The sequence below is a fragment of the Artemia sp. Qi Xiang Cuo genome, chromosome 10 (genome assembly GCF_049724085.1).
Source record: "Artemia sp. Qi Xiang Cuo chromosome 10, ASM4972408v1, whole genome shotgun sequence".
NCBI lineage: Eukaryota > Metazoa > Arthropoda > Branchiopoda > Anostraca > Artemiidae > Artemia > Artemia sp. Qi Xiang Cuo.
Window position 1 is genome coordinate 27441723 of NC_142803.1, and position 26605 is coordinate 27468327.

Consider the following 26605-nt stretch of genomic DNA (forward strand, 5'->3'; position numbering starts at 1 on the left):
GTTAATTTCTGAACGTTTTTGAATTAATACAGCTTTGACTCTGTCTCACAACTTTATTTTTTAAAACAATAAAAACTTTAGCGTAAAGAGCGAAGTGTTGAAGGAGGGGAAAGCCCCTTTCATATACGGAACAATTTCTGTTCGTTTGAAGTATTAATGTCGCTTCTTACTTTCAGTTAAAAAAACTTTTTTTTTTAGTTAATTTCTGAAAGTTTTTGAATTAGTGCAGTTTTGATTTTGGCTCACCGTACATGAATAATTAAAACGAAATTCGCATATTAATTTTCCTTTTTTTTCGCTAATTGGCTTTCCCGAAATGTTGTTCTGACGTAACTAAGTAATTGACTTCCTTAATGATTTTATATATCTGTATCTTTTTATTGCACATATTAAGGGGTTTGCTCCCTAGGCAATACCTCGCTCTTTAGGCTAAAGTTCGAATTTCGTTCTAATTACAAACCCCTGATTCATAAAGGCCGGTTAATTAGAATAGATGGCTTTTGAAAGAACTAAAAAAAAAACTGTAGCGTAAAGAGCGAGGTATTGTTAGAGGGCGAACCCCCTCATATACGTAATAATTCCTGTTCGTTTTAAGTTTTAATGTTGCTTCTTACTTTCAGTTGAAAAAAACTTGTTTTTTTATTTAATTTCTGATCGGTTTTTAAATAGTGCTGGGGAATCCGGCGCCCTCTTCATTGAAATGTCCTTTCCCCCAAGTAAACATCCTCTATGGAAAGATCCTCCCACGTATCCCCTACTCTAACCCCGCCCCCCCACTAGAAAAAAAATCCTCCTGAAAGCGCATGCATACTTGCCATTAACCAACACTATATGTAAACAATGGGCAAAGTTTATAACTTGCAGCCTTTCCCCCGGGAACAGTTGGGGATTAAGTCATTCTCAAAGACATATTAATTAGATTTTCGACTATGCTGAACAAAATGGCTATTTCAAAATTTCGATCGGGTGACTTCAGGAAAAAAATGAGCGTGGGAGGGGGCCAAGTTGACCTCCAATCTTTTTGGTCACTTAAAAAGGGCACTAGAACTTTTAATTTCCGTTCGAATGAGCCCTCTCACGATATTCTAGGACCACTGGGTCAATACTGGGTCATTACCCCTGGGAAAAAGAAAAAAAAAAACAACAAATAAACACGCATCCGTGATCTTTCTTCTGGCAAAAAATGAAAAATTCCACATTTTTGTATATAGGAGCTTGAAACCTCTACAGTAGGGTTCTCTGATACGCTGAATACGATGGTGTGATTTTCACTAAGGTTCTATAACTATTAGGGGGTCTTTTCCCCTTTTTTCGAAAATAATTTTCTCAGGGACGTAACTTTTGATGGGTAAGATTAAACTTGATGAAATTTATATATTTGAAATAACAATTAAAATCTGATTCTTTTGATGTATCTATTGGTATCAAAATTCCGTTTTTTAGGCTTTCGGCTAGCAATCAATCAATCAATCATTTATTACCCACAACTACAAGACAACAAGTAGTTCAAGTGGAGTATAAACATAATAATAAAAAACAAAAACAAAAAAGAACTCAACAAACACTAGCAATTAAATTAAACTAATAAAAGAACTGTAAAAGACCATGGCCAGGGCCAATATTACAAAATGCATCTGCAGAAAGCTTTTAACATAGAAATTTTTAACTAGATACCGATTTATAGTCCATGGCGGCAGAGAAAGAAGAAATTTGCAAAACTTGAAATATATAACTTTAATCTTTTTCAAATCCTTTAGCTTAAGAACAGAATGAACACCCGAAAAATAAAGTACAGTATGATCAGAAAGAGTAGGGAATAATCGCCCAAGAGCTCTTCCGTTATATTTTCCACGGTTTGCTACAATTTTTGAATAACTGAACTGAATTTTTCTTACTGAATCAGCAACAATCTGTTTACGAAATTGAGCTAGAGAATTCGAAACAGTAATACCAAGCCACCGAAATGAAGAGAGAAAGTACAGAAAATTCATTACATACAGGAGGAGTAGACGAAGAAAGATTGTAATATAAGAATTCACACTTTTCAAGGTTCAGGGATAGACCAATTTTTAGGAAAGACTGAGAAACTAAAAAAACCATCGCAGAAAGAGCTGGCTTAGTACGACTAATCAGCAGAATGTCATCATCATAGGCAATGTTAGAAATATCAGTAGAATCAGAAAAATAAGTGCCTGAGATCTTTTCCAGAACAGTAGAAATACAAATTTTGAACAGGGTTGGTGATAGAACATCTCCCTGCCTAACACCACGAAGCACTTTAATAGTTGTTTCTTGAGACGATTTCAGGCAGAGGTAAGAATTAGAATACTCACACCGTAAAAGGTAAATTAACCAAAAAGTTAACACCAGAAGAAGCCAAAGAAAAGAAAAGCTGGTTATGAACAACAGAATCAAAAGCCATTGAAATATCAAGTGTACAGAGATATACGCTCTTACCCTTAGAAGAATTAGAAAGAAGAATAGAAGAAAGGACACGATGAACATGTTGACACCCCACACCAAGTCTGAAACCAAGTTGATTTTCAGCCAAGAAAGATATATTTCCATTTAAATTAGGTAAAAGAATATACTCAAAAACCATGCCAATATTACAAGAAAAAGAAATTGGACGGTAAGAAGAGCACTCTGTTGGCGGTTTTCCTCTTTTTAAAATTAAATAAAAAAAACAAGTTTTTTTAACTGAAAGTAAGGAACGACGTTAAAACTTAAAACGAACAGAAATTATTCCGTATATGAAGGGGCTGTCCCCTCCTCAACGACTCGCTCTTTACGCTAAATTTTTTTTATTGTTTAAAAAAATATAGTTGTTAGAAAGTCAAACGTTAGCGTAAAGAGCGAGGCGTTGAGGAGGGGACCGCCCCGGTCATATACGGGCAAAGTTGCGTTAGGTGTTAGTTTTAACGTCGTTACTTTCTTTCAGTTAAAAAAACTTGTTTTTTTATTTAATTTTTGAACGTATTTGAATTAATGCAGGTTTTGATTTTGGCTCACCGTACATGAATAATTAAAACAAAATTTGCATATTATATTTGGTTAAATGGCTTTCTCGAAACTTGTTTAATTTTATTTACGAACGTTTTTATTAGTAATAAATATACGTAACTTAGAATTAACTTACGTAACGAACTTCTATATTCATAAATTTTTAACACGTATATTAGGGGGTTCGCCCCCTAGTCAATACCCTGCTCTTTAAACTATAGTTCGAATTTTTTTTCCAGTTCTTTAAAAATGACCTCTTAATCACAATCAGTTGATCAGTTGAAAAACTTGTTTTTTTTTATTTAATTCCTGATCTTTTTCTTTAATAATGCTGGGAAATCCGGCGCCCCCTTCATAGCACTGTCCCTTACCCCATTAAAACTGACGTAATTGACAGATACTTCCATATAGAACCCGCCCCTCTCCTAACCACCCATCACACACAAAATAAACACAGAAAAATTATGTATGCTTCCCAATAAACAATAATATATGTTAACATTGAGTAAAGTTCATAACTTTCAGCCCTCCCCTGGGGACTTTGGGGGATCAAGTCATCTTAAAAGACATATTTATCATATTTTCGACCATATTGGACAAAATAAATATCTCAAAATGTTGATCCGGTTACTTTGGGAAAAAATGAGCGTGGGAGGTAGCCTAGTGGAATTCCAATTTTTTTGGTCACTTAAAAAGGGCACTATAATTTTCAATTAACGTTCCAAAGAACCCTTCCATGCATTTCTAGGAACACTATGTTGATACAATTACCCGTGGGAAAAAAAACAAAAAAAAACAACAAACAAACAAACAAATAAACACGCATCTGTGATCTTTCTTCTGGCAAAAAAGGAAAAATTCCTCATTTTTGTAGATAGGAGCTTGAAACCTCTACAGTAGGGTTCTCTGATACGCTGAATATGATGGTGTGATTTTCATTAAGGTTCTATAACTTTTAGGGGTCTTTCCCCCTTTTTTCGAAAATCAGCCCAATTTTCTCAGGCGCTTAACTTTTGATAGGTAAGATTAAAGTTAATGAAACTTATATATTTGAAATCAAATGTGAAATCTGATTCTTTTGATGTATCTATTGGTATCAAAATTTCGGTTTTTAGAGTTTCGGTTACTATTGAGCCGGGTCGCTCCTTACTTACAGTTCGTTACCATGAACTGTTTGATTGAAGTCACGCTGCCACACAAAAAGCTTTCCGGGACGACAGAAGATGCCAAGCACATCAGAAACAAAAGCGCAAGATGTGACACAAGTTCAGCACATTGGGGAGTTAGATGCATTTACAGATACAATCAGTATCAATAGATTTCGACTTCAGATGATTCAAAGAAATCAAAACTTCACAGCGCGATATAGGCAAAATTAAGCGCTGACTTAGAAATATAGGGACACTTTTAACAATCGTTTCGCCAAACTTTCTACGAACAGAATAATTCAAAACGGAGAAAATCTTCGAATAATATGCATGCCAAGAACTTGGTGGAATAGCATTACTACTTACATCAGAATCGTCTGTTTTACTTGAATTAATTACTTTCCTCCAATCTTTAGGCAAAGATGGAAAATCAAGCCCTCGGTATCGGACACTTTTTAGATACTTCTTAAATTCTAATTTAGTTTTCTGTTTAATAAGAAAAACATTACCGGACCTAGGCCGACCACAATCTGTCCAAACTTTTAGCCAAAATTTAGCTTAATTTTTACAGGCCTTAAAGTTAGGGTCAAGTGACCAAAGAGGCTTTTGAGTATTCTTTCGGATTCGCTTTGCTGGGACATTGAGCCGGGTCGCTCATTACTTACAGTTCGTTGCCACGAACTGTTTGAAAAAGGTTCGGCGTTATGTTTTTCATAACGGCAAAAGACGAACCAAGGCGAAAGTTAAAGGTCCAATAACAAAACAACGTAATTTTACAAAGGCGCAAATTCTAATTTAAGGCTGTTTAAAATGTTTAAGGGACTAATTGATAAAAATGAAGCATAGATAAATTTGATTAGAAAGCTAGTGAAAGGAAGAATCGTAACAGCTAAAGAAAAAGGCATGGAGCAAACGACAGCGAGAATCACATTGAATTGTAAACGAATTTTTTGAACAATGATCTGTGGTTAGAAACTGAAAAAATGTATTTGTTATCTATAATGCCTTAAGAAAGCAAATGAGATAATGCATGAATCTAAACTGCTAAAGCAAAAGCCGTGGAAAATACTTTCTGATGTAAAGGTGAACAAAAATGGACAATGAAGTCTAAGGTTGGAAAACAAAGAACAGAAATAACTGGCCACAAAAACGATCTAAATAGGTTAGGACCTTAAGAAAGAATTCGTATTTTTCACAGGGTGGTCCACGTCTTTTGCTTTAGCAGTTTAGATTCATGCATTATCTCATTTGATTTCTTAAGGCATTATAGATACAAATACATTTTTTCAGTTTCCAACCACAGATCATTGTTCAAAAATTCGTTTACAATTCAATGTGATTCTCGCTGTCGTTTGTTCCATGCCTTTTTCTTTAGCTGTTACAATTCTCACTTTCACTAGTTTTCTAATCAGATTTATCTGTGCTTCATTTTCATCAATCAATCCCTTAAACATTTTAAAAAGCCTTAAATTAGAATTAGAGCCTTTGTAAAATTACATTGTTTTTGTTATTGGACCTTTAACTTTTGCCTTGGTTCGTCTTTTGTCGTTATGAAAAACATAACGCCGAACCTTTTTTTAACAGAGGCTGATGCAGCATCAGGTTCTTGTCAGGTACAACGATATGTACTAAGCTTCAAACAATTTGCTGTCTTTTCGTACAGATGTATTTTCAAAGATATTTGATAATTGAAGGTAGTCCGATTTCTAGCAACTATATGTACTAAGCTTCAAACTTTGGTTTTCTTTTTTAAGGTTTTTGAATTGTTGTAATCCTTTGTCGTAATAGAGAATCGTCGTTTGTAATTATTAAAAATTTTCGTTTTTGGGCCATCCTACTGAAATAATATAACTGGTTGCGTTCAAACCTGTAAGCTTAATCAAACCTGTAAGCTTAATCAGTTGATTTTATCTAACAAAAAAAACAAACTAATTTTACAATTTTCAGGTATTTTTCATAATTGAATTAAAACATTAAAATTAGTGCTCATGCACTGTAAATATTTTTGCAGTTTACGTAATAACTTTAGCGATTCTGAACTGAAATTACAAGTTTTTTCATCTTTCTTTCATATTAAAAAAAAAAAACATTACTGAATCAAGTCCGAGTTCTAACAACGATTTCTACTAAACTTCAAACTTTTTAATTTCTTTTTTTTAAGGTTTTTGAATTGCTGTAATCAATAGTCAAAATATAAATAATTATTTTCGTGAATACCAGTTTTTTGTTCTTTAAGAAATTTAATGTAAGCTTTTCGATGCATGAATATCTTCAATTTTTCCACTTAAGTGTGACAGCGTCATTGCAATACTGATATACATAAAAATGACGTCACTCACATACACTTTTTTCCCCCAAACTAAAGGCTTTTAAGAATTTTCTCAAACTTTTGATCTATCTAGATCGTTTTCTAGGCCAGAATACCCCAGGATACCAATTTCCCCCCAAAAATATAGACCTGTTTTCGAGAAAAAATATATACATTAATAAATACATACACAATTATTGCTCAGTTATAAAGATAGCACATAATATATATATATATATATATATATATATATATATATATATATATATATATATATATATATATATATATATATATATATATATATATATATATATATATATATATATATATATATATATATATATATATATATATATATATATATATATATATATATATATATATATATATATATATATATATATATATATATATACATACATATAAAAAACTTAGAGATGCAGATGTAGACTCTGACTTTGGAAGTAAAGTGGAAATTAAATGACGACTTATCTACTGAATTTCGGGTAATAGAGTTAATTTCCCGGTCACTTCGACTTCTAGAGGTAAAATATAACTGCAAAATAATTTCGAGTTATGTATTGTTCTTTCTTCGACTTAGACAGGTTTTTCCAATGGGATTGAAAATAATTCGAGATATCAAGGATTCCGAGTTATCGAGGTTCGAGTTATCGAGAATCGATAGTATTATATATAATATAATAATATTATATATAATATTATCGGTATTATCATCGATATATGATATAATACAGTTTACCTTTTTATTTTTTCATCAGCTTCTAAGATTTTTGGGTCTGTAACTGCTAGTAAAGATGTAAAGGAGGTTTGCAGTCCTGCCTGATTTGATGCCTCAATTAAATATTTGCCTTCATCTTCAATACTGAAATGTTTTATTACGAGCACATGTTTAGAGTCTTTGACTAAAGTGAGACATCTCTCGGTATTTATTTCCATTCCATCCTTTTTCCACACTATCAGAGGTAAAGGCTCACCCGTCACCTGTGAAATAAATGGTAGAGCTTGAACGTGAGTCTAACTTACAAACAGAGTCGTATACAGGATTGTTGTTCGGGGGGGGGGGGTATTTTTATTGGTGGAGGGGGGTCTACAAATAACTTTTAAAAACTAATCAAAAGTTTGTTTATATACATTTTGGTCTTTAAGAGTTGGGGGTCAAAATTTGATCCAGACACAAAGCTGAATCCAAGCAGTTCAAATTGTTGCAAATTTATCGTCCTCAGTTAGAAAACTAAACCATGGGACAGCCAAGGCCGTATCCAGGGGGGTCACGAGGTTTGAGCCCCTCCCCCCCTACCAAAAAAAAATATCCAACTAGCACTAACGTAATTAAAATGGATATAAACAAATTTTTGATGAGTTTTTTAAAGTTTTTTGTTATCCCTTCCTTGAGAAAAATAATCTCCCGAACAAAAATCATGGATACACCGCGCTGAGGACACCAGAAAAATAGCATACCCAGAACTTGTAAACACAAAAAAAATCTCCAGCATTAGAATTAGATCAATATAATTTGAAACTGTTTTTTTTTCTATTCTCACAAAACAAACGATTGAAATGTAAACAGATTTGAAGTATAAACAATTTAAACAGTTTAATATAATTAATAAGTCAGTACTTTTAGCCAAGGTCAGTCAAAAGAATTAAATTCAATACCAATACGAGATGGAAAATATCTATTGGGTCCTTACTTAACGCAAAAGCCTTCATCAAACTTTTTTTTTCATTTACTTCTTTCCCTTTTTTCTTTACCAGATGTTATCTGACGTTTTTTTTTTTTTTTTTTTTTTTTTTTTTTTTTTTTCTGACGTTAAATAAAGGAAGTTGAGGCATTTGCAATCAAACAGTTCGTGGTAACAAACTATACTTAAGGAGTGACTCCTTCTAAGTAGCTGAAACTCTAAAAGAAGGGATTTCAGTAACAATATATACAGTAAAGAAATTTGATTTTTAGAGTGATTAAATAAAAAAAACAAGTTTTTTTAACTGAAAGTAAGGAACGACGTCAAAACTTAAAACGAACAGAAATTATTCCGTATATGAAGGGGGCTGTCCCCTCCTCAACGCCTCGCTCTTTACGCTAAAGTTTTTTTATTGTTTAAAAAAATAGAGTTGTGAGAAAGTCAAACTTTAGCGTAAAGAGCGAGGCGTTGAGGAGGGGACAGCCCCTTCATATACGGAATAATTTCTGTTCGTTTTAAGTTTTAACGTCGTTCCTTACTTTCAGTTAAAAAACTTGTTTTTTTTATTTAATTTTTGAACGTTTTTGAATTAATGCAGGTTTTGATTTTGGCTCACCGTACATGAATAATTAAAACAAAATTTCATATTATTTGGTTAAATGGCTTTCTCGAAACTTGTTTAATTTTATTTACGAACGTTTTTATTAGTAATAAATATACGTAACTTAGAATTAACTTACGTAACGAACTTCTATATTCATAAATTTTTAACACGTATATTAGGGGGTTCGCCCCCTAGTCAATACCCTGCTCTTTAAACTATAGTTCGAATTTTTTTTTCCAGTTCTTTAAAAATGACCTCTTAATCACCGTCAGTTGATCAGTTTAAAAACTTTTTTTTTTTTTATTTAATTCCTGATATTTTTATTTAATAATGCTGGGAAATCCGGGGCCCCCGGCATGGCCCTGTCGCGGCCCCCAGGCGCGTAACTTTTGATGGGTAGCTCTAAACTTGATGAAAGTTATATATTTGAAATCAGCATTGAAATCTGATTCTTTTGATATATCTATTGGTATCAAAAACCCGTTTTCTAGAGTTTCGGTTACCATTGAGCCGGGTCGCTCCTTACTTACAGTTCGTTACCACGAACTGTTTGATTCTAAATATGTAAAATTTATTAAGTTTAACTAGCCAGGCAAAAGTTATGAGTCTAAGAAAATTGATTCTCGGAAAGGAGGAAAACACTCGTAAAACAGGGGAGTGATCTTGATGAAAAATTCAGCATATCAATGAATCTTATTGTAGAGGTTTCAAGCCCCTATCTACAAAATACAAAATTTATCTTAGAAGAACGATCACGGATGCGTGCTTCTTATTCTATTTACTAATTTTTAATTGGTGATTGTGTCGAGAAAATTGTCATAGAATTTCAAGAAAGGGTTCATCAAACCGTTCGTGATAACGAAATGTAAGTAAGGAGCGATCCGGCTTAATAGTAACCGAAACTCTAGAAAACAGAATTTTGATACCAATAGATATATCAAAAGAATCGCCTTTTTATGCTGATTTCAAATATATAAATTTCGTTAGGTGTAGTCTTACCCATCAAAGTTCAATAATTTGAGAAAAGTTTCCTGGTTTTCGAAAAAAAGAGGAAACACTCCCTAAAAGTCAAGTGATCTTAAAGATTCAGCGTATCAGAGAACCCTATTGTAGAGGTTCTATGTTTTTGTCTGCAAAAATGTTGAATTTTGTATTTTTTGCAAGAAGGAAAGATCACGGATGCGTGTCATTTCGTTTTTTTTTCAGGGGTGATCGTATTGACCTAACGGTCCTAGAATATTGGGAGAGGGCTCATTCGAACGGAAATTAAAAGTTTTAGTGCCTTTTTAAGTGACCAAAAACGGGTAACTAGGTCCCTTCCCCGTCCTTTTCCCCAAAATCGTTCAATCAAAATTTTTAGATAGCCTTTTTGTTCATCATAGTTAAAAGGCCCAATAACTATCCCCTCGGGTATAACATGACCCCCCCCCCACAGCCCCAGGGGAAAGGTCTTTAAGTTATAAATTTGCCCATTGTTTGCGCATAGTATTTGTTATTGGGGCGTATGCATACATTTTCGGGTGGGGGGGGGGAGCAAATTTTCTGCTGGTAGTTTTTTCCACGAGGGAATTTTCCATGGTGAGGGAAAGTTTCCAGGGAGTGAACCTGTCCAGGGAGTGAATCTGGGAGTGAACACTGGGGTATTTTTCAGAATTCTTATACAGAATTCTTTTATATGTCTTGATTTCTCTTTTCCGTCTCAATTTTGCGCACGGAGTGGTTAAGTGTAATTGTCCGTGTTAAATTATCACCGGGATTGAATTGTCTAGAGGTTATTTCCGTGCGGAGGGGGTTTCTCCATGGAGGTGGGGCCAGATTTCCTTGCATTATTTAGAAAACGATCAGAAATTAAATAAAAAAACAAGTTTTTTTCAACTGAAAGTAAGGAGCAACATTAAAACTTAAAACGAACAGATATAATTACGTATATAAAGAAGGTTGCCCCCTCCTCAACACCTCGCTCTTTACACTGAAGTTTGAGTTTTATCTCGATTATTTAAGAATGACACCTGAAACACAAGGGCCGTTTAATTAGAACAATAAGACGCTTTTTTAAAGGTACTAAAAACCTTTATGGGCAGCTGCCCATCTTGCCCAGGCTTAGGGTCGCCACTACTTCTATCTTATTACATTTCAATTCTTTTAGTACTGTCTCTATGTCCCCATCAGAAAAATAAATCTTCCTTCACTTCCGATTTGCTTAAAAATTTTATCAGTCTTCTCAAGATAATTTCCTGCAATTTAATCACTCATTAGATACATTTCGCGAAATCTAAAAGCGTATAACGGCAAGATAACTTTCCTATTTAATATTCCTTAATGACTCACAGTTGAGCATGACTAACTCGCAAAACCTAGGTTACGGTTCATAAACTTGATTCGTCAAAAATATTCATTAAGAAATAACCATCGACTAAATAGTAAAGTTACACCACATGTTTTAAGCCTAAGAGAACTATTAAAGGCATAAAACATGCTGAATGAAATCAAACAAGCAGTGCTAAAAAATTGTCACGGGGAGGTTTTGAGGTTGCAGCATTACTGTGTGACTATGTTAAAAAAAAATTGTGATACTGTGTTAGATAATTGGAACGTTTGTTTCTATCCAAGCTTAGAGCCTTCGTTTTAAGGCCACTCGATACCTTAAAAATCATTTTGCGAATCTCAGTGTCGTCTGACTATCCCAAAGACAAAGGGCCCATTAGCTAATTTTCCCAGGTTCACACGGATCTCCCACGGTAATTTTGGTAAAAAATGTCAACAGTTTGAAGAGCTAACGAGAGGCTAGTTTAAAATTGAAAACAAATATAATATTTTACTATTTACGGAGTAGAGTGCTGTCTATTCAATGTACCTAAAGCATAACTAATAAGTCCCCTGTATCGGCAAGGTTTTCAATCAAAGCGGCAGCACTACAGGGAACACCCAAAGTTGTAAAGTCACTCAAATGATACTTCCTTTGAGCTGATCTTCAATGTTTTCCAAACAGGTATGTTAGAATATTTTCAGAGCCTGCCTTTTCCTCAACTTTAAAAAGAAAGTTCTGCTCCATTTATTCGAAAAAGAAATTCACACTTTCTAATGAAGTTTCATTAAACCTAAATATATCTATCTTCGGCTCAAACCCGGAAAAATTAAGCAGTTTTTCTTAGATTTCCAGGAAAGAAAGTGTCGGCTTTTACTTTTCTGTCTTTTATTCTGATCTCCAATCTAGGTTCTACAAGTTATGGTGAGACTGCCCAATCAACTCTAAATAGTTTGACCACTCAAACTAAAAAAGTTTATATTGGTCGAAATAGGGCAATTCATTAAGGTACTACATCCTCTTCAGCCAATCTGACCTTTACATTTCATTAATTTTAGCTTCAATTTAAAAACTACTGAGCACCAATACTCGAACAATTCTTTCTTAATCTTTCCATTCACTGTTTTTCCTTTGTAAGCTAGTCAAATCTATGAATATAAAGGCGAAGCAAACCTCACAATTCAGCTCCACATCAGATCCAACGAGAACCCTTTCTTGAGGATTTAGTGGTGTGATAAACTTCGGAAGTGTGACTTTCGTGCCAGTTCGAATTGGGTTCTTTGTTGTCACTCCCTCTCCCCAACCATACTTATTTCGAGGTGTAATCCTAAATAAATATTCCCGATCTGGCTTCAAGTTGAAAACATCGAAGCTGGTAATGTTGGAAATTCCGAGCTGTAAAAAAAAGATGGATTTAAAAATAGCGCATTTTAAACCGTAAAAAAGCGATTAGAAATTAACAGAAATAAAATAATAAAACAAGTCTTCTCTTTCTTTTTTTTCAATGGAGTTATAATTTATTCGCAAAAAAATAAACAAAAAAGCATGAAGCTCAGTAACCTGGGCTTGTACTGCAACTCCAAAAAAAACTTACACACACTTCCATCAGTGTATTCGGGTTCCCATTTCACAGCAAAACCAAACAAAAAGCATATAAAACATATTAAACATATAGAACTACTTGAGAAAACAAATTATAAGAATTCGTAAACCTGCAGGCAATGGTGCCTCAACTGCTCACGGAAGCCAGACCTTTCAGAAATATCCCTAATAGAAGATGGCGTCTGAGACCACAGCATCGGAAGAATGTGACGAACAGAGAAAGCAGACCTCGCAAACACTCTAATCGGCCTTCTATACATACCAACCTGTCTCCTCAAATGCCCATGGACATCAGCAGCTGTCTCAAACATATGACGAAGACACATTGGAGCAATATTATCGATAATATCATACATTAGTTGAAGCTTATAAAATAAGTACAACCCTGAAAACGGTAAAACACAAACAAAATTAAAGAACAACTTTAAAACTTCACACAAGCAGAAATTAATGCGTATATGAGGGGGTATGCCACCCCCTCAAACCCTCGCTCACTATACAAAAGTTTGAATTTTTACCTTTAATGTTTTAAAAATGAATGTTCAAACACAAGGGTAAATGGAATAGAATAAAAACGTTCTTTTAATTGCCTCAGTATTATAAGGGCTTATTGGTTTCCGTTTGTATCAAACATGGGAAATGGGAACTTCCGGGGAGGGTGTAAAAAAAGAAGTTTTGAATAATTAGGATGGAGGAGGAGTATTCATAGCTGTGTTGACTTGGTGCTGCGGTGAGTTTTTGTAAGTAGTAGTAGTAGAAATAGTAGAAATTATTCCTTCACTACATTTGTTACCCTTATAAATGCTTTAAACAGAGCACTATATAGTTTTAGCGTAAGGACTGGAAGGCTGAGGAGGAGGCGGAAACCTCTCATACACAGGGTAATTTCTCTTCGTCTTGAGTTTAAATATAACTCTTTATTTTTCATTCGAAAAAAACTTGTTTTTTTTGTCTTTAGCTTAAAACGAAAAGAAAAGCGAGCTATAATGTGAGCTATTATGAGAGAAGGATGGAGATGGCTAGGATACGTTTTGGGGATGAATGATGAAAGATTTCCAAAGATTTTCCTTGTCAGCCAGCCATCTAGGAACAAACGAAGAGGAGGTGAGTCCCAAATCGGATGGAAGGAAGTCGTAAGTAAACAGTTCAGGGACACTGGAACTTCCTGAGAGGGTGTAAAGAGGGCGGCTTTGAATAGATTTGGATGGAAGAGGATAATTAAGTAAATTTTTTACCATTTTTAATTCGCACTTCCTTAGCTCTAGACCGAGTAGTTTTTTACTCATTTAAAATAATAGCACTTGAAAAAAGATCATTATAGCAATATAATAAAATACAACTTTTGACCTTGTAATAATAGCATTTGGTTTAATCGCTAACTATTTACAACTAGCAACTTGCTTTGTTCCGAAATATGTCTGGCAGCATTTTATCTGACAGTAATTGCTAGTTTGGCATGGCTTGACTTAAGTATCAGAAAAAGGGTTATTATCCGTTTTTTGTCTTAGACAGAAGTTAAGAATTAGTTTTTCAATCCATTGGTTTTTAAAAACCTACCAGTGGACCTCCACTTGTTGATAGAAGTACTTGGGGATCCATGTTTATTATTATTTCCATAGTCAGCAAGTTTTTATAGCTTATTCTCAATTAAAATGTTATTTGATGTTTCGTTCTTAGTTTTAATTTCATCTTTTTTCAGGAAATCGTTTGTCTTTAGAACTTACATTTAAATGTTGATTTTCATAAGTATTATTCTTTCTTCTTGTTACCAGATACCATTGTAAACCTATTACATTGATCAAATAGTCCGCGGTAACGAACTGTAAGTAAGGAGTGCCTCAACAGTAGCAGAGAATCAAGTATTACCACGGGACGTACAAGATCACAGCCAATCAGAGGGCTACAAATTGTAGCTATTCTTATGAAAGTAGCACCTTCAGATTCAGCATATCATAGAACCCTACTACAGAGGTTTCCAGAAAAATTGCTTCATTTTCGAAAAATGGGGAAACATCCCCTAAAAGTCACAGAATCTTAATGAAAATCCCATCGTCAGATTCACCGTATCAGAGAACCCTACTGTCAAGGTTTCAAGCTTCTATCTAAAAAATGTGGAATGTTGTATTTTTTGCCAGAAGAAAGATCCCGGATGCGCGTTTTTTTTTTTTTTTTTTTTTTTTTTTTTTTTTTTTTTTTGAGGGCAGATTGTATCAAACTGATGATCCAAGGAGATCGGGAGAAGGCTCATTCGAACGCAAACTAAACGTTCTAGTGCTCTTTTTAAGTGACCAAAAAGACTGAAGGGCAACCACCCCCCCCCCTTGCACGCCGTTTTTTTCTCCAAAAGCATCCGATCGAAATTTTCAGATAGCCACTTGGTTCAGCGTAGTTAAAAGGTTCAATAGCCATACCTATGGGGATGACATGATCCTCCAAGGCCCGTGGGAAAAGGGCTGTAAGTTGAAAAATTTGTCCTTGTTGACATATAGTATTTGTTATTGGGAAAGATACGGAAATTTTCTACGAGGGCTGGATTTCCATGGGGAGTGAAATTTCCGGGGGGATTTCTCTAAAAAAAAATACACAGGAGAAGAGGGAGAGGGAAACTTCCTAGCAGGATTTGAAAAACTGTTAGAGATTAAATAAAAAAAACAAGTTTTTTTCAAATGAAATTAAGAGCAACATTAAAATTTAAAACGAAGAAAAGTAATTCTGTATATGACCCTCCGTATACAAAATGGAATTCTTCATATAAAGATTCCTCGCCCCTCCCTCTTTAGGTTATAGTTTGACCTATTGTCCCAATTCTTAAAACGACTCCTGAAACAAAAGGGCCGTTGAACTGGAATAAGAAGCTTTTTAAAGCACTAAAAACTTTAGAAAGACGAGCGAGGGTTGAGGAAGGGACAGATCCCCCCTCATATACGGATTAGATAATTTCAGAGACCACACTGCCTTTCCATGACGATAAAATCAAAGTTCAAAAATAGGGATAAAATCCTTTTTAATAGACAGTGTATAGAAATTCACAAAAATACCAGATATTTCGATCACATATACAGTGACCGTCATCAGTAGTAAAACTCTAGTTTTACTACTGATGACGATCACTGTATATTTTACTATTGATGACGGTCACTGTATATGTGACCGAAATATCTGGTATTTTTGTGAATTTCTATACACTGTCTATTAAAAAGGATTTTATCCCTATTTTGAACTTTTATTTTATATACGGATTAATTTCTGTTCTTTGTAAGTTTTAATGTTGCTCCTTATTTTCAGTTGAAAAAAAAACATATTTTTGTACTTAGTTTAGTAAAGAAGCAATATGTCTCTTATGTAGTTACCTCTTGCCAGTATGCTCCTTCGGCCAGGAGCCAAGCTTCAACCTTGTATGCCATGATTGGAGCACCGCCATTGTCAACTGGCTTTTGCCAAGTTAGGGACACAAAATTCTGTCCAATATTTGATCCCACTGGCGGACAGGGTATTGTAGTAGGAACATCTATAGTAAAATGAATAAGATAAGATAAAACAATGTGTACTTTAAAGTAAAAATACACAAAAGCACAAATAGCACAATCGTACATCAGCTATCCTTACTCTTCCAAATTTCTGTCACAATGAAAATACTTAAATGAATTTACTTAATAAACTAGGATTTTCATTTAATAAACATAACTTCTAGATACCTCGCTATATAAATACATACAGATAATATACAAATATTTAGCTATATAATATATAGCTATATAGATATCTAGATACATACAGATAATATGTGGCAATGTACTATTTAAGACATCTGAAGGAACCGATTCAGTTTTTCGAAATATACCTTCCTTTATCGTAGAGACCCCAACCCAATCAATATACCTAACCTTCCTCTTCATCTTTGCAAAGAGGGCATGTATACCTGTGTTCTTTGCAACTTCATTTTTTGAAAACCTTTGAAATCTTGCGCTGATTTGGGGCAATCAGCCCTAAGCTGTATCTACAACGTAAGACACCTAGGTGGTAAATTTAGCTTAAGGTAGAACTTTTGCCTATAAACTACCTTAACCTCCTTTTAAAATTTTAGCTTTTCTAATTTTTTTAGCTCCTCACTCCATTTTTGCATCATTTTATTTTCCAGAACGATACTAATCTCAATTCTCCCAATTTGCATGTATATTCATTGGTCTTCTATCTTCATTCCCAGTAAAAGAAAACCCTGTTTATCTAAAATATTTTTCATTTTAAATGGTCATTGATCTTTTTTTCCCTGCGAGAGTCGATCTTGGTAAGCTGCCTTACGCAACATATCACTCGGTAACTGAACCACTCTCAACCCAATTTGATCATTCAGACTAGTTTATAATTTTTTAGTAGCCACAGCCCTAGATCACCATTTAAAAACAGGGAATGAGTCATTCCATGCAGCCCGTACAATCTCTGCTCCGTAACGTAGAACTGAAATTATTTTCTCTAGAAAAACCCTTTTATGCAACAACAGATTCTTTATTCACATTACATTATTTCGGAAAAACGTAAACGTTGCTGCCCTTCCCTGGTTTAACGTTTCCTTTATATGCAAATTCCAACTTCCAATACTTTGAAAAATATATCCAAGATACTTTATCTTATCCGTAACTTGCATTTCCTCCCCTTCAAACCAAAATCTACTTTCATTTTTTTCCAATCTACAGTAAAATGAATACTTTATTAAACAGTTTGTAGCAACGAACTGTAAGTAAGGAGCGACGCGGCTGAATAGAACCGAAACTCTAAGAAACTTTTGATTCCAAAAATCTTAGTTTCATTAAGCTTAGTGTTATCCATTAAAGGCTACAAGCCTGGGAAAACTTGCCTGATTTTCGAAAAAGGGGGAAACATACCATAAAAGTCAAAGGATCTTAATGAAAATCACACCATAAGATTCAGCGTATCAAAGAACCCTATTGTAGAGGTTTCAAGCTACTATCTGCAAATATCTGGAATTTTATATTTTTTGCCAGAAAAAAAACACGGATAGGTGTTTATATTATTTTTGTGTTATAGGGCAACTAGGCCCCCTTCCAAGCCCCTTTTTTCTCAAAATCGTCCGATCCAAATTTTGAGATCGTTTATTATAGTTGAAAAACACAATAAATATGCCTTTGGAGATAACATGACCCCCACAGTCCCTAGGGGAAGGTCTTTAAATTATAAAATTTGCCTATTGTTTACATGTAGTATTTGTTATTAGAAAGTATGCATACAATTTTTTGGGTGGGGTGGTGGTGAATTTTATGCTGTACAGGGGGGGGGGGAGGTACACGGGGATAATGCTTCATTAGGAAGGAAAGAGAAACACAGCCTATACTTAGCTAGAATGTTTCTAACAACACAGAAAACACTATCTAAAAAACTTTTCTAGTAGCATCTCTTCTCTCTTTTCAGCTAGTGGAACCGGAAACCGGGAAATACCTTCGACAATCTCCTTTTTTCAATTACGCAGATTTCTGTCTTTGTGTATTGGCTCTGGAATGGATCGGTGTCTCAGCTCCTAACTATCTCCTTTGCATGGATGTGGTGGAATGAAGTCAGACAAGAACAGCCACGGTTCTAGTAGGAAGCTATCAGGAGGTCCGGGACGAACACCATGCTGCCATCTACAATTAAGTCTAACACTGACAGGTTATAAGTTATTCAAGGATTATCGATCGAGTCTAATGGGGTCAAGGTCAATTGATTTGTTGTTGTTTGTCTAGGTGTATTGACACTGGGGGTGAAGTTTGCACATGCGCATTGACGGTGGGGACACCGTCAATGAACCTTTCAAAAACCCTTTCAAAACACCGTCAAAAAACCTTTTGTTTTGGCATCCCTGCGCTGTCACATTTGAAATTCCTAGGAAACCATTTCCCGCGTGAATCTCTTCATCTCATAGGTGTTCCTAGCGACACTATTATGGTTTCGATAGAATATCAATTTATCTCGCTGACCTAAAGATCAAAGAAGCCATATTTCAAAAATCAAATATTAATTTATCTCTGTCAAGTAAGATCAGAGAAGCCATATTTAAAATATAATTTCTATCTCTTTAGAATCCCGTATAATTCATAGGAAACAAGTGATGTCATTTCTAATTCCCCTTTCGTAGATCAATAATTTCCCTCGATTATGCAAATCAATTTCTCGGAAATTCACTTGCCCCTCGAGTCGATCAATAAACCTTGAATAAATTACGTGTCCCCACCGTCAATGCGCATGTGCGAACTTCACCCCAGTGTCATTACACCTAGACGAACAACAACAAATCAATTGACCTTGACCCATTAGAATCGATCAATAATTCTTGAATAAATTATAACCTGTTGGCGTTAGACTAAATTGTAGATGGCAGCACGGTGTTGGTCCCGGACCTCCTGATAGCTTCCTACTGGTGCTAGGCCCCCCCCCCCCCTGGAAAATTCACTCCTGCAGAAAATCTCCCTCCGGAAAATTCTTCTGCATGCAAATATTAGCAGACACAGAGAAAGCACAAAATGAGTACTTCGAACTGTCGATCAGATGTCCTAAGGGGTACCAACATGACAAGACGTCCTAAGGTACACGATTGTTGGGGACCTTTTTTAATCCCTCAATTATCACGCAGAAAAAAAATAAAATTATTATGCCTAGAAAAAATTCCTTACGATGGTACTAAAATAGAGGATAATCTATTTATACTGGTATCTGTTCTTCAGATTTTGGACTTTCATTTTTTATCAAAATTGGCTTTTCCGCAATTTTTTATATAAGTGTCAACCACGGTGGAGCCACCTGGGCTTATATTTACTCTATATGTTCGCATACTAGTAGAAATCGAGCCTGTAAATCTTTTTGGCTTCTAAAACGCTTTCCAAGAAAGTTATGTAGACTCTAACTTCGGCCAAAATCGGTCAAAATAGGAATTCTTAGCAACTTTATGAAATCAAACAGTTCGTGGTAACGAAATGTAAGTAAGGAGCGAGCCGGCTCAATAGTAACCAAAACTCCAAAAAACAGAATCTTGATGCCAATGGATATGTAAAATAAATCATATTTTATGCTAATTTCAAATATACAAGTTTCATCAAGTTTAGTCTTACCCATTAAAAGTTATGCGCCTGAGAAATCACACCATCGGATTCAACGTATCAGAGAAGTTTCAAGCTCCTATATGCAAAATTGTGAAATTTTGTATTTTTTGTAAGAAAAAAGATCACGGATGCGTGTTTATTTATTTATTTTTTTTATTTCCCCAGGGGTGATCGTATCGATCCAGTAGTCCTAGAATATCGTAAGAGGCCTCATTTGGACGGAAATAAAAAGTTCTAGTGCCCTTTTTAAGTGACCAAAAATGCAAGTTATGAACTTTGTCAATTGTTTACATATAGTATTGGTTATTGGGAAGTATACAGACATTTTCAGGAAGGATTTTTTCCAGTGGGGGGGGGGGGCGGAGGAGGGATTTACTCGGGAGAATCTTTCCGTGGAGGATGTTTCCTTGGGGTAAGGGACATTTCTATGAAGGGGGCACCGGATTTCCTAGCATTATTTAAAAAAAGATCAGAAATTAAATTGAAAAAACAAGTTTTTTCAACTGAAAGTAAGAAGCAACATGAGAACTTAAAACGAACAGAAATTATTACTTATATGAGGGGGTTCGCCCCCAAGTCAATTTCTCGCTCTTTACGCTACAGTTTTTTTTAGTGCTTTCAAAAGAGCTATCTATTCTAATTAAACGGCCTTTGTGGTTCAGGGGTTTGTGAACGAACAGAAATTATTCCGTATATGAAAGAGGCTGTCCCCTCCTCAACGCCTCACTCTTTACGCTAAAGTTTTTTATTGTTTAAAAAAAATTAAGTTGTGAGACCGAGTCAAACTTTAGCGTAAAGAGGAGGCGTTGAGGAGGGGACAGCCCCTTTCATATACGGAATAATTTCTGTTCGTTTTAAGTTTTAAAGTCTCTCCTTACTTTCAGTTTAAAAAACTTGTTTAATTTTATTTAATGAAAGACAAGAATGAAAGAAAAGTCTGGGCAGTACGTCTGTCTCAATGCACTCAAGACTGAGACAATTTCATGGTAGAAGTAGCAGTAATAGTGATGTCTCCCAGGGGCGAATCTACAACATTTCATTTGGGGGGGGGCAAGAGGTGTCTACTTTCGGATATTCAAGGAGCATGGGTGGTATAATAATTTGTTTTTCACATTACTGGAGGGCAATTGCCCCCCCCCCCCCTTGTCCCTCCCAAACGACGCCCCTGATGTCTCACATGCCTTACGGAACGATCCAGGTTTAGTCAATGTCTTAAAAGTATAACAGACAAATCTATTCGTCTAAAAGGGTAATCTCAGACGTTTAAAACCAATACACAGTAAGTGCAAAAAGAGATGCAGTTCCAGCATAAAATTACTCGATAGAATCGAAAAATGATGGTGTCTATTTTGTGTTAAAACTTCACGAATTGACAGCACAGGGTCAAATTCGATACAATATATAATACATATAATAAAATACTTTGGAAAATGCTCGTAATGTGTTTCGATTTTGGTTAGCTGACCGCTTAAGGTCAAGACTGAAACCTTTTATGTCTAGGAAGCCATTCAGTTTTGACGCTTTTGATTAGTTGCCTACTATATTTACCTTCTTCGTCTCCAATGGCAAAGGTTGAGAACACGTCCGACGAATACTTTTTGGCCCACACATCTCTGAGTTTTATGGATGGTACCCTGTTAATTTTTATTGTTTCATCATGTCTTTCCATTATTAATTACTCAATTAACACTGGCGGCGGCATTTCTTTGGAGCTACAGAAACGTGCACTAAACACGCTAAAACAGACGCTGTGGCGGTCACCTTTCATGGAAAAGAGGTTGCATTCAAGCTTTTTATTTATTGGTAATATTGTTAACAGCAATTTAATAATGACGTGCAAACAATTTAATTTTGATTAGTAATAAAGAAACAAATTGAAGTTTTAATGATATGTACATGTCCTAAAAAGGGGCTTCGGAAGGCAAAAAGAAGAAAACAAAACCTCAGAGACAGAATCTCTTATTATGGTAACTGCAGACGGTGAGTCGGTGCTCATTTACAGGAGAGAAAAATACAACTGGATACTCTTTTTTCAAACAGTTCGGGGTAACGAACTGTAAGTAAGGAGCGACCCGGCTCAATGGTAACCGAAACTCTAGAAAACGGGTTTTTGATACCAATAGATATATCAAAAGAATCAGATTTCAATGCTGATTTCAAATATATAACTTTCATCAAGTTTAGAGCTACCCATCAAAAGTTACGCGCCTGAGAAAATTTGGCAGATTTACAAAAAAAGGGGGAAAGACCCCCTAAAAGTTATAGAACCTTAATGAAAATCACACCATCATATTCAGCGTATCAGAGAACCTTACTGTAGAGGTTTCAAGATCACATCTGCAAAAATGTGGAATTTTCCATTTTTTCCCCGAAGAAAGATCACAGATGCTGGTTTTGTCTGTTTGTTTGTTTGTTTTTTTTTTCCCATGGGTGAATGTATTGACACAGGGGTTCTAGAATACCGTTGGAAGGCTCAGTGGAAAGGAAATTTCAATTACTTTTTCACTATTTAAGAGACCAAAAAATGGATTCCAAATAGGCTCCCTCCCACGCTCATTTTTTCCCAAAAGTCATCTGATAAAAATTTTGAGATAGCCATTTTGTTCAGCATGGTCTAAAATATGATAAAAATGTCTTTTAGGATGACTTGATCCCCCAAAGTCCCCAGGGGGAGGGCTGAAAGTTATGAACTTTACTCAATGTTAACATATAGTATTGGTTATTGGGAAGTATACAGACTTTTTCAGAGGAGATTTTTTCTGGTAGGTGGGGGAAGGAGAGGGTCGGAGGCTATATGGAAGGATCTTTCCATGAAGGAAGTTTTCATGGGGGAAGGGACATTGCTATGAAGGGGGCGCCGGATTTCCCAGCATTATTAAAGAAAAAGATCAGGAATTAAATAAAAAAAACAAGTTTTTCAACTGATCAACTGATTGTGATTAAGAGGTCATTTTTCAAGAACTGGAAAAAAAAATTCGAACTATAGTTTAAAGAGCAGGGTATTGACTAGGGGCGAACCCCCTAATATACGTGTTAAAAATTTATGAATATAGAAGTTCGTTACGTAAGTTAATTCTAAGTTACGTATATTTATTACTAATAAAAACGTTCGTAAATAAAATTAAACAAGTTTCGAGAAAGCCATTTAACCAGATATAATATGCAAATTTTGTTTTAATTATTCATGTACGTTTAGCCAAAATAAAAACATTAATTAATTAAAAATCGTTCAAAAATTAAATAAAAAAAACAAGTTTTTTTAACTGAAAGTAAGGAACGACGTTAATACTTAAAACGAACAGAAATTAATCTGTTTATGAAGGGGGCTGTCCCCTCCTCAACGCCTCGCTCTTTATGCTAAAGTTTGACTTTCTCACAACTCTATTTTTTTAAACAATAAAAAAACTTTAGCGTAAAGAGCGAGGCTCTTTACGCTAAAAAAAAAAAAAAAAAACAACAACCAAATTAACGAGATAAAACAGTTAATGGTAACCAATGTTTTCACTTTAAGGATCTACCCCCCCCTCTAAAATAGGATTTTGAGGTCTTTTTCACGGTTAAACTTTTGTGTTTAGAGAATAGGGGATATCTAAGTCTTTTGGGTGTTTTAAGATTTTAGCAAACGAGGATAAAGAGGGATCAAATGACATTGGAACTTTTGCGCAGAAGAATGTCGAATAGGAAGCTTATTTTGTTTGAATGCTAGTGTATGCCGGTTTGAGACCTTAGCCTGTCGACGACTTAGGTGACCTAAAAGTCAAGAGAAGAGGGATTTAAACTAAAATTTGGATGTACCTTGTTTGTTAAAGAAAGTTAGCATATGACAAAGATTTTGCGTGTTTTAACCACAACAGAGTGGCGTTTTCAGCCATTGTTCGCCGAAAAACATCAATTTTTGCCTCATTTACCTTCTGGTTTTAACTGGCATTTACTATTAGGGAGAAACCCTAAAAATCGTTTTCAAACATCCAGAGTTCGCGAGTATTATTTAACAGTTCAAAAGCGATCATGAAGAAAGAGGTGGGGGACCCATGGAGTTTGTGTGGGTCACACAGATTGGGTTGGGAAAGAAACATATCCGTCAGCACTTTTATTACCTGTCTAATTATATATTAGACATTATTAACTGTTTTTTTTTTCTTGTCGTGATTTTGATTTTTTTTTGTGCTGAGTCTCTGAAAGGTGTAAATTTATTATGTTGAATTTTTTTTAATGTATATATTTCATTTTTGTTTCTCTCCTGTTTTTTTCCTGGCCATTTGTTACATTCTTCTTTTTTTTTTTGAAAATAGGTCCTCTTGTTTTCCATTATTATCACATGTGATAATAATGTCAACCCCCATGCAACTCAACCCCATTTAACTAAACCCTCATGTAACTGTAACTGTGTGTAACCATGTAACTGTGTGTTAACAGAACACAACAGTAAATAATCACCAGCAGACAGATTTGAGAGGAGAGGAGCTCGTTCATCTTTGTCATCTTTCGTCTTAAACATGACTTAAGGCATATGTTTTCTTTGAAAACATATGTGATTTTATGACTATAAACATGATAAAAAAACTTCGTCCAAAAAACAAAATAAGTATTTTTCACTCGTAAATTGATATTAAAAATGTAGATGAAAAATCTCCTGGACAAATATTTTTTTTATTTGATAATCCTATACCTCTCCCAACAAAAAACTGGATGCGGCCCTCTCTTTACTAAGCCAAACTCTTTACTCCTCAGACCTGAGAAGAAGCAAGACTGAATATGATCAAACAAGCGCACGAGTGTTGCATGTAAACTCTTAGGCGATCATAAAATCTATTTTTTATTAATTGAGAAGTAACCTGTACGTATATAGTGACCAATTTTGGCCTGTTTTAGTGACCATATATATAGTGACCAATTTATATAGTGACCAGGTTATATAGTGACCAATTTTGACCAATTTTGACCAAAATGATTGAAGGGCACGTATCCCCCTCCCACGCCGATTTTTCTCCAAAGACATCTGATTAAAATTATAAGATAGCCATGTAATTCAACATAGTCGAAAGGTCCAACAAATATGCTTTGGTGATAACATGACCCTCCATAGTCCCTGAGGAAAGGGCTGTATGTTACTCAATTTCCTCATACTGTTCACACCTGTCATTTTTTATTGGGAAATATACGGAAATTGTTCGGGGTAATTTTCCGCGGTGAGGGGGGGGGGCGTTTCCCAGGGGAGAATTCTCCGTGAGGATGAAAGTTTCCAGATAAATTTTCCAGGAGAAATTTTACACTGGAGGAAAGGGGATGTTCTGGTATGATTTGAAAAACATTAAAAAATTAAATGAAAAAAAATTAACTGAAAGTAAGGAGCACAATTAAAACTTAAAAACTACAGAAATTATTCTGTATATAAGAGGGGATACCCCTTCCTCAACCTTCAGTCTTTACGCTAATGTTTTACCTTTAGTCCTGATTCTTTAGGAAAGACAACTCAAACACAAGGACCCTAGATTTTAAATGAGAAGTTCTTTTAAAGAGCTTTAAGATTTCAGTGTAAAGAGTCAGGGCCGAGGAACTGGCAGCCCCCCTCATATACAGAATAACTTCTGATCGTTTTAGGTTTAATGTTGCTCCTTACTTTCAGTTGAAAAAAACCTTGTTTTTTATTTATTTCAAAGAAGACACGGAATAGTATCCCTTTTTATAACTAGAAAAATATTAATTTTTTTTGTTTGGGAAGCCCGAATCTCTGTTGTCGTTATTATTGTATTCATTTCTTTTACCTCGAAAATTCAATAAGAATTATGTGTAAAAAGATTTTAGCCTCCTCCAGATTTAATATTTGGGCTTCCCCCCCCCCCCCCTAACCAAACTGGATTAATATCCCATTGTGTATGTCTTGCCTACGGCTAAAAGACCAGTTCCGAGCTTTTCTTTTTAAATTTGGAACAGGACCACGGCAAGTAGGAAGTGGTAGAGATTCTTCGATAAAGTTGGCATACAATTTAATCTTTGTCGAGTCTCATATTCACTGCTCATTTAACCTCTAAGGCTGATTTTCCTCACAGATGGCTTGACTAACAAATTAATGAAACGCATTAACATAAAATATAGGTGACCCAAAAACTTATATTTTAATTTTATTATGACAGAAAAAAAATATTAGAAATTGAGGCTTTTCCTAGACAGCTAAAGCACATACAATGTTTTTTTAATATTTCTTAATAGGGTTTTAATTTCAATTATAAATAGCGACATACATTTTTTAACGCACCATTTAGGCTATACAGATCAGTCTAGTATGTTGCGCCTCACAGCCTCCCTCTGGGCTTATTCCCAAGGATGCTATGCTTCCAGTGTACATGAAGCAACATAGCACATATTCCCTCGGTCTTTACCTTATATGTAAACAAGTCTTATACTTATGAGAATAAATTTTAAATATTTGCAAGGGAAAAAGCTCAAATGCATCCTCTTTTAACTCAGAGAAAATCCATTAGTTTTGAACTTGGATAACAGTAAGACTGCGGAAGTTTTGACATCGACTCTTTGTAGAGATTAGTTTGGCTGGAGACGATAGTTTAAATTTAAATTTCGGGAGTTACACCTCTGGCCAATTGCTAATGATGTTTAATTTTTTATTTCTTGCCCTGACCATAGAAAAATTTTCATTAGAAGTTTAGGATTGACATAATTCAAAGAAATAGCTTTAAAGTTTGGCACGTGAACAGTAATTTCATTATATTGATCTAGTTTGAAATAAAATAAACAGTAACAAAAAAAAAAAAAAAAAAAAACTTAAAACTCAATATTGTTCCAGCTGATGCGAAATTTACAGGCGTCTTGAACATACCTAAAA

At 34.8% G+C, this 26605-nt stretch overlaps 1 protein-coding gene across 1 annotated transcript in view; it reads right to left on the reverse strand.

Moving 5' to 3' along the window:
- Positions 1-26605, reverse strand: part of LOC148947627 (myosin light chain kinase, smooth muscle-like) — a 335162-nt gene that overhangs the window by 265431 nt on the left and 43126 nt on the right. The window contains exons 8-10 of the mRNA XM_089095960.1: positions 16027-16184; positions 12248-12469; positions 7223-7464 (exon numbers count right to left, since the gene is read on the reverse strand). Of these exons, the coding sequence (XP_088952086.1) occupies positions 7223-7464; positions 12248-12469; positions 16027-16184 (622 nt within the window). The remainder of the gene's footprint in view (positions 1-7222; positions 7465-12247; positions 12470-16026; positions 16185-26605) is intronic.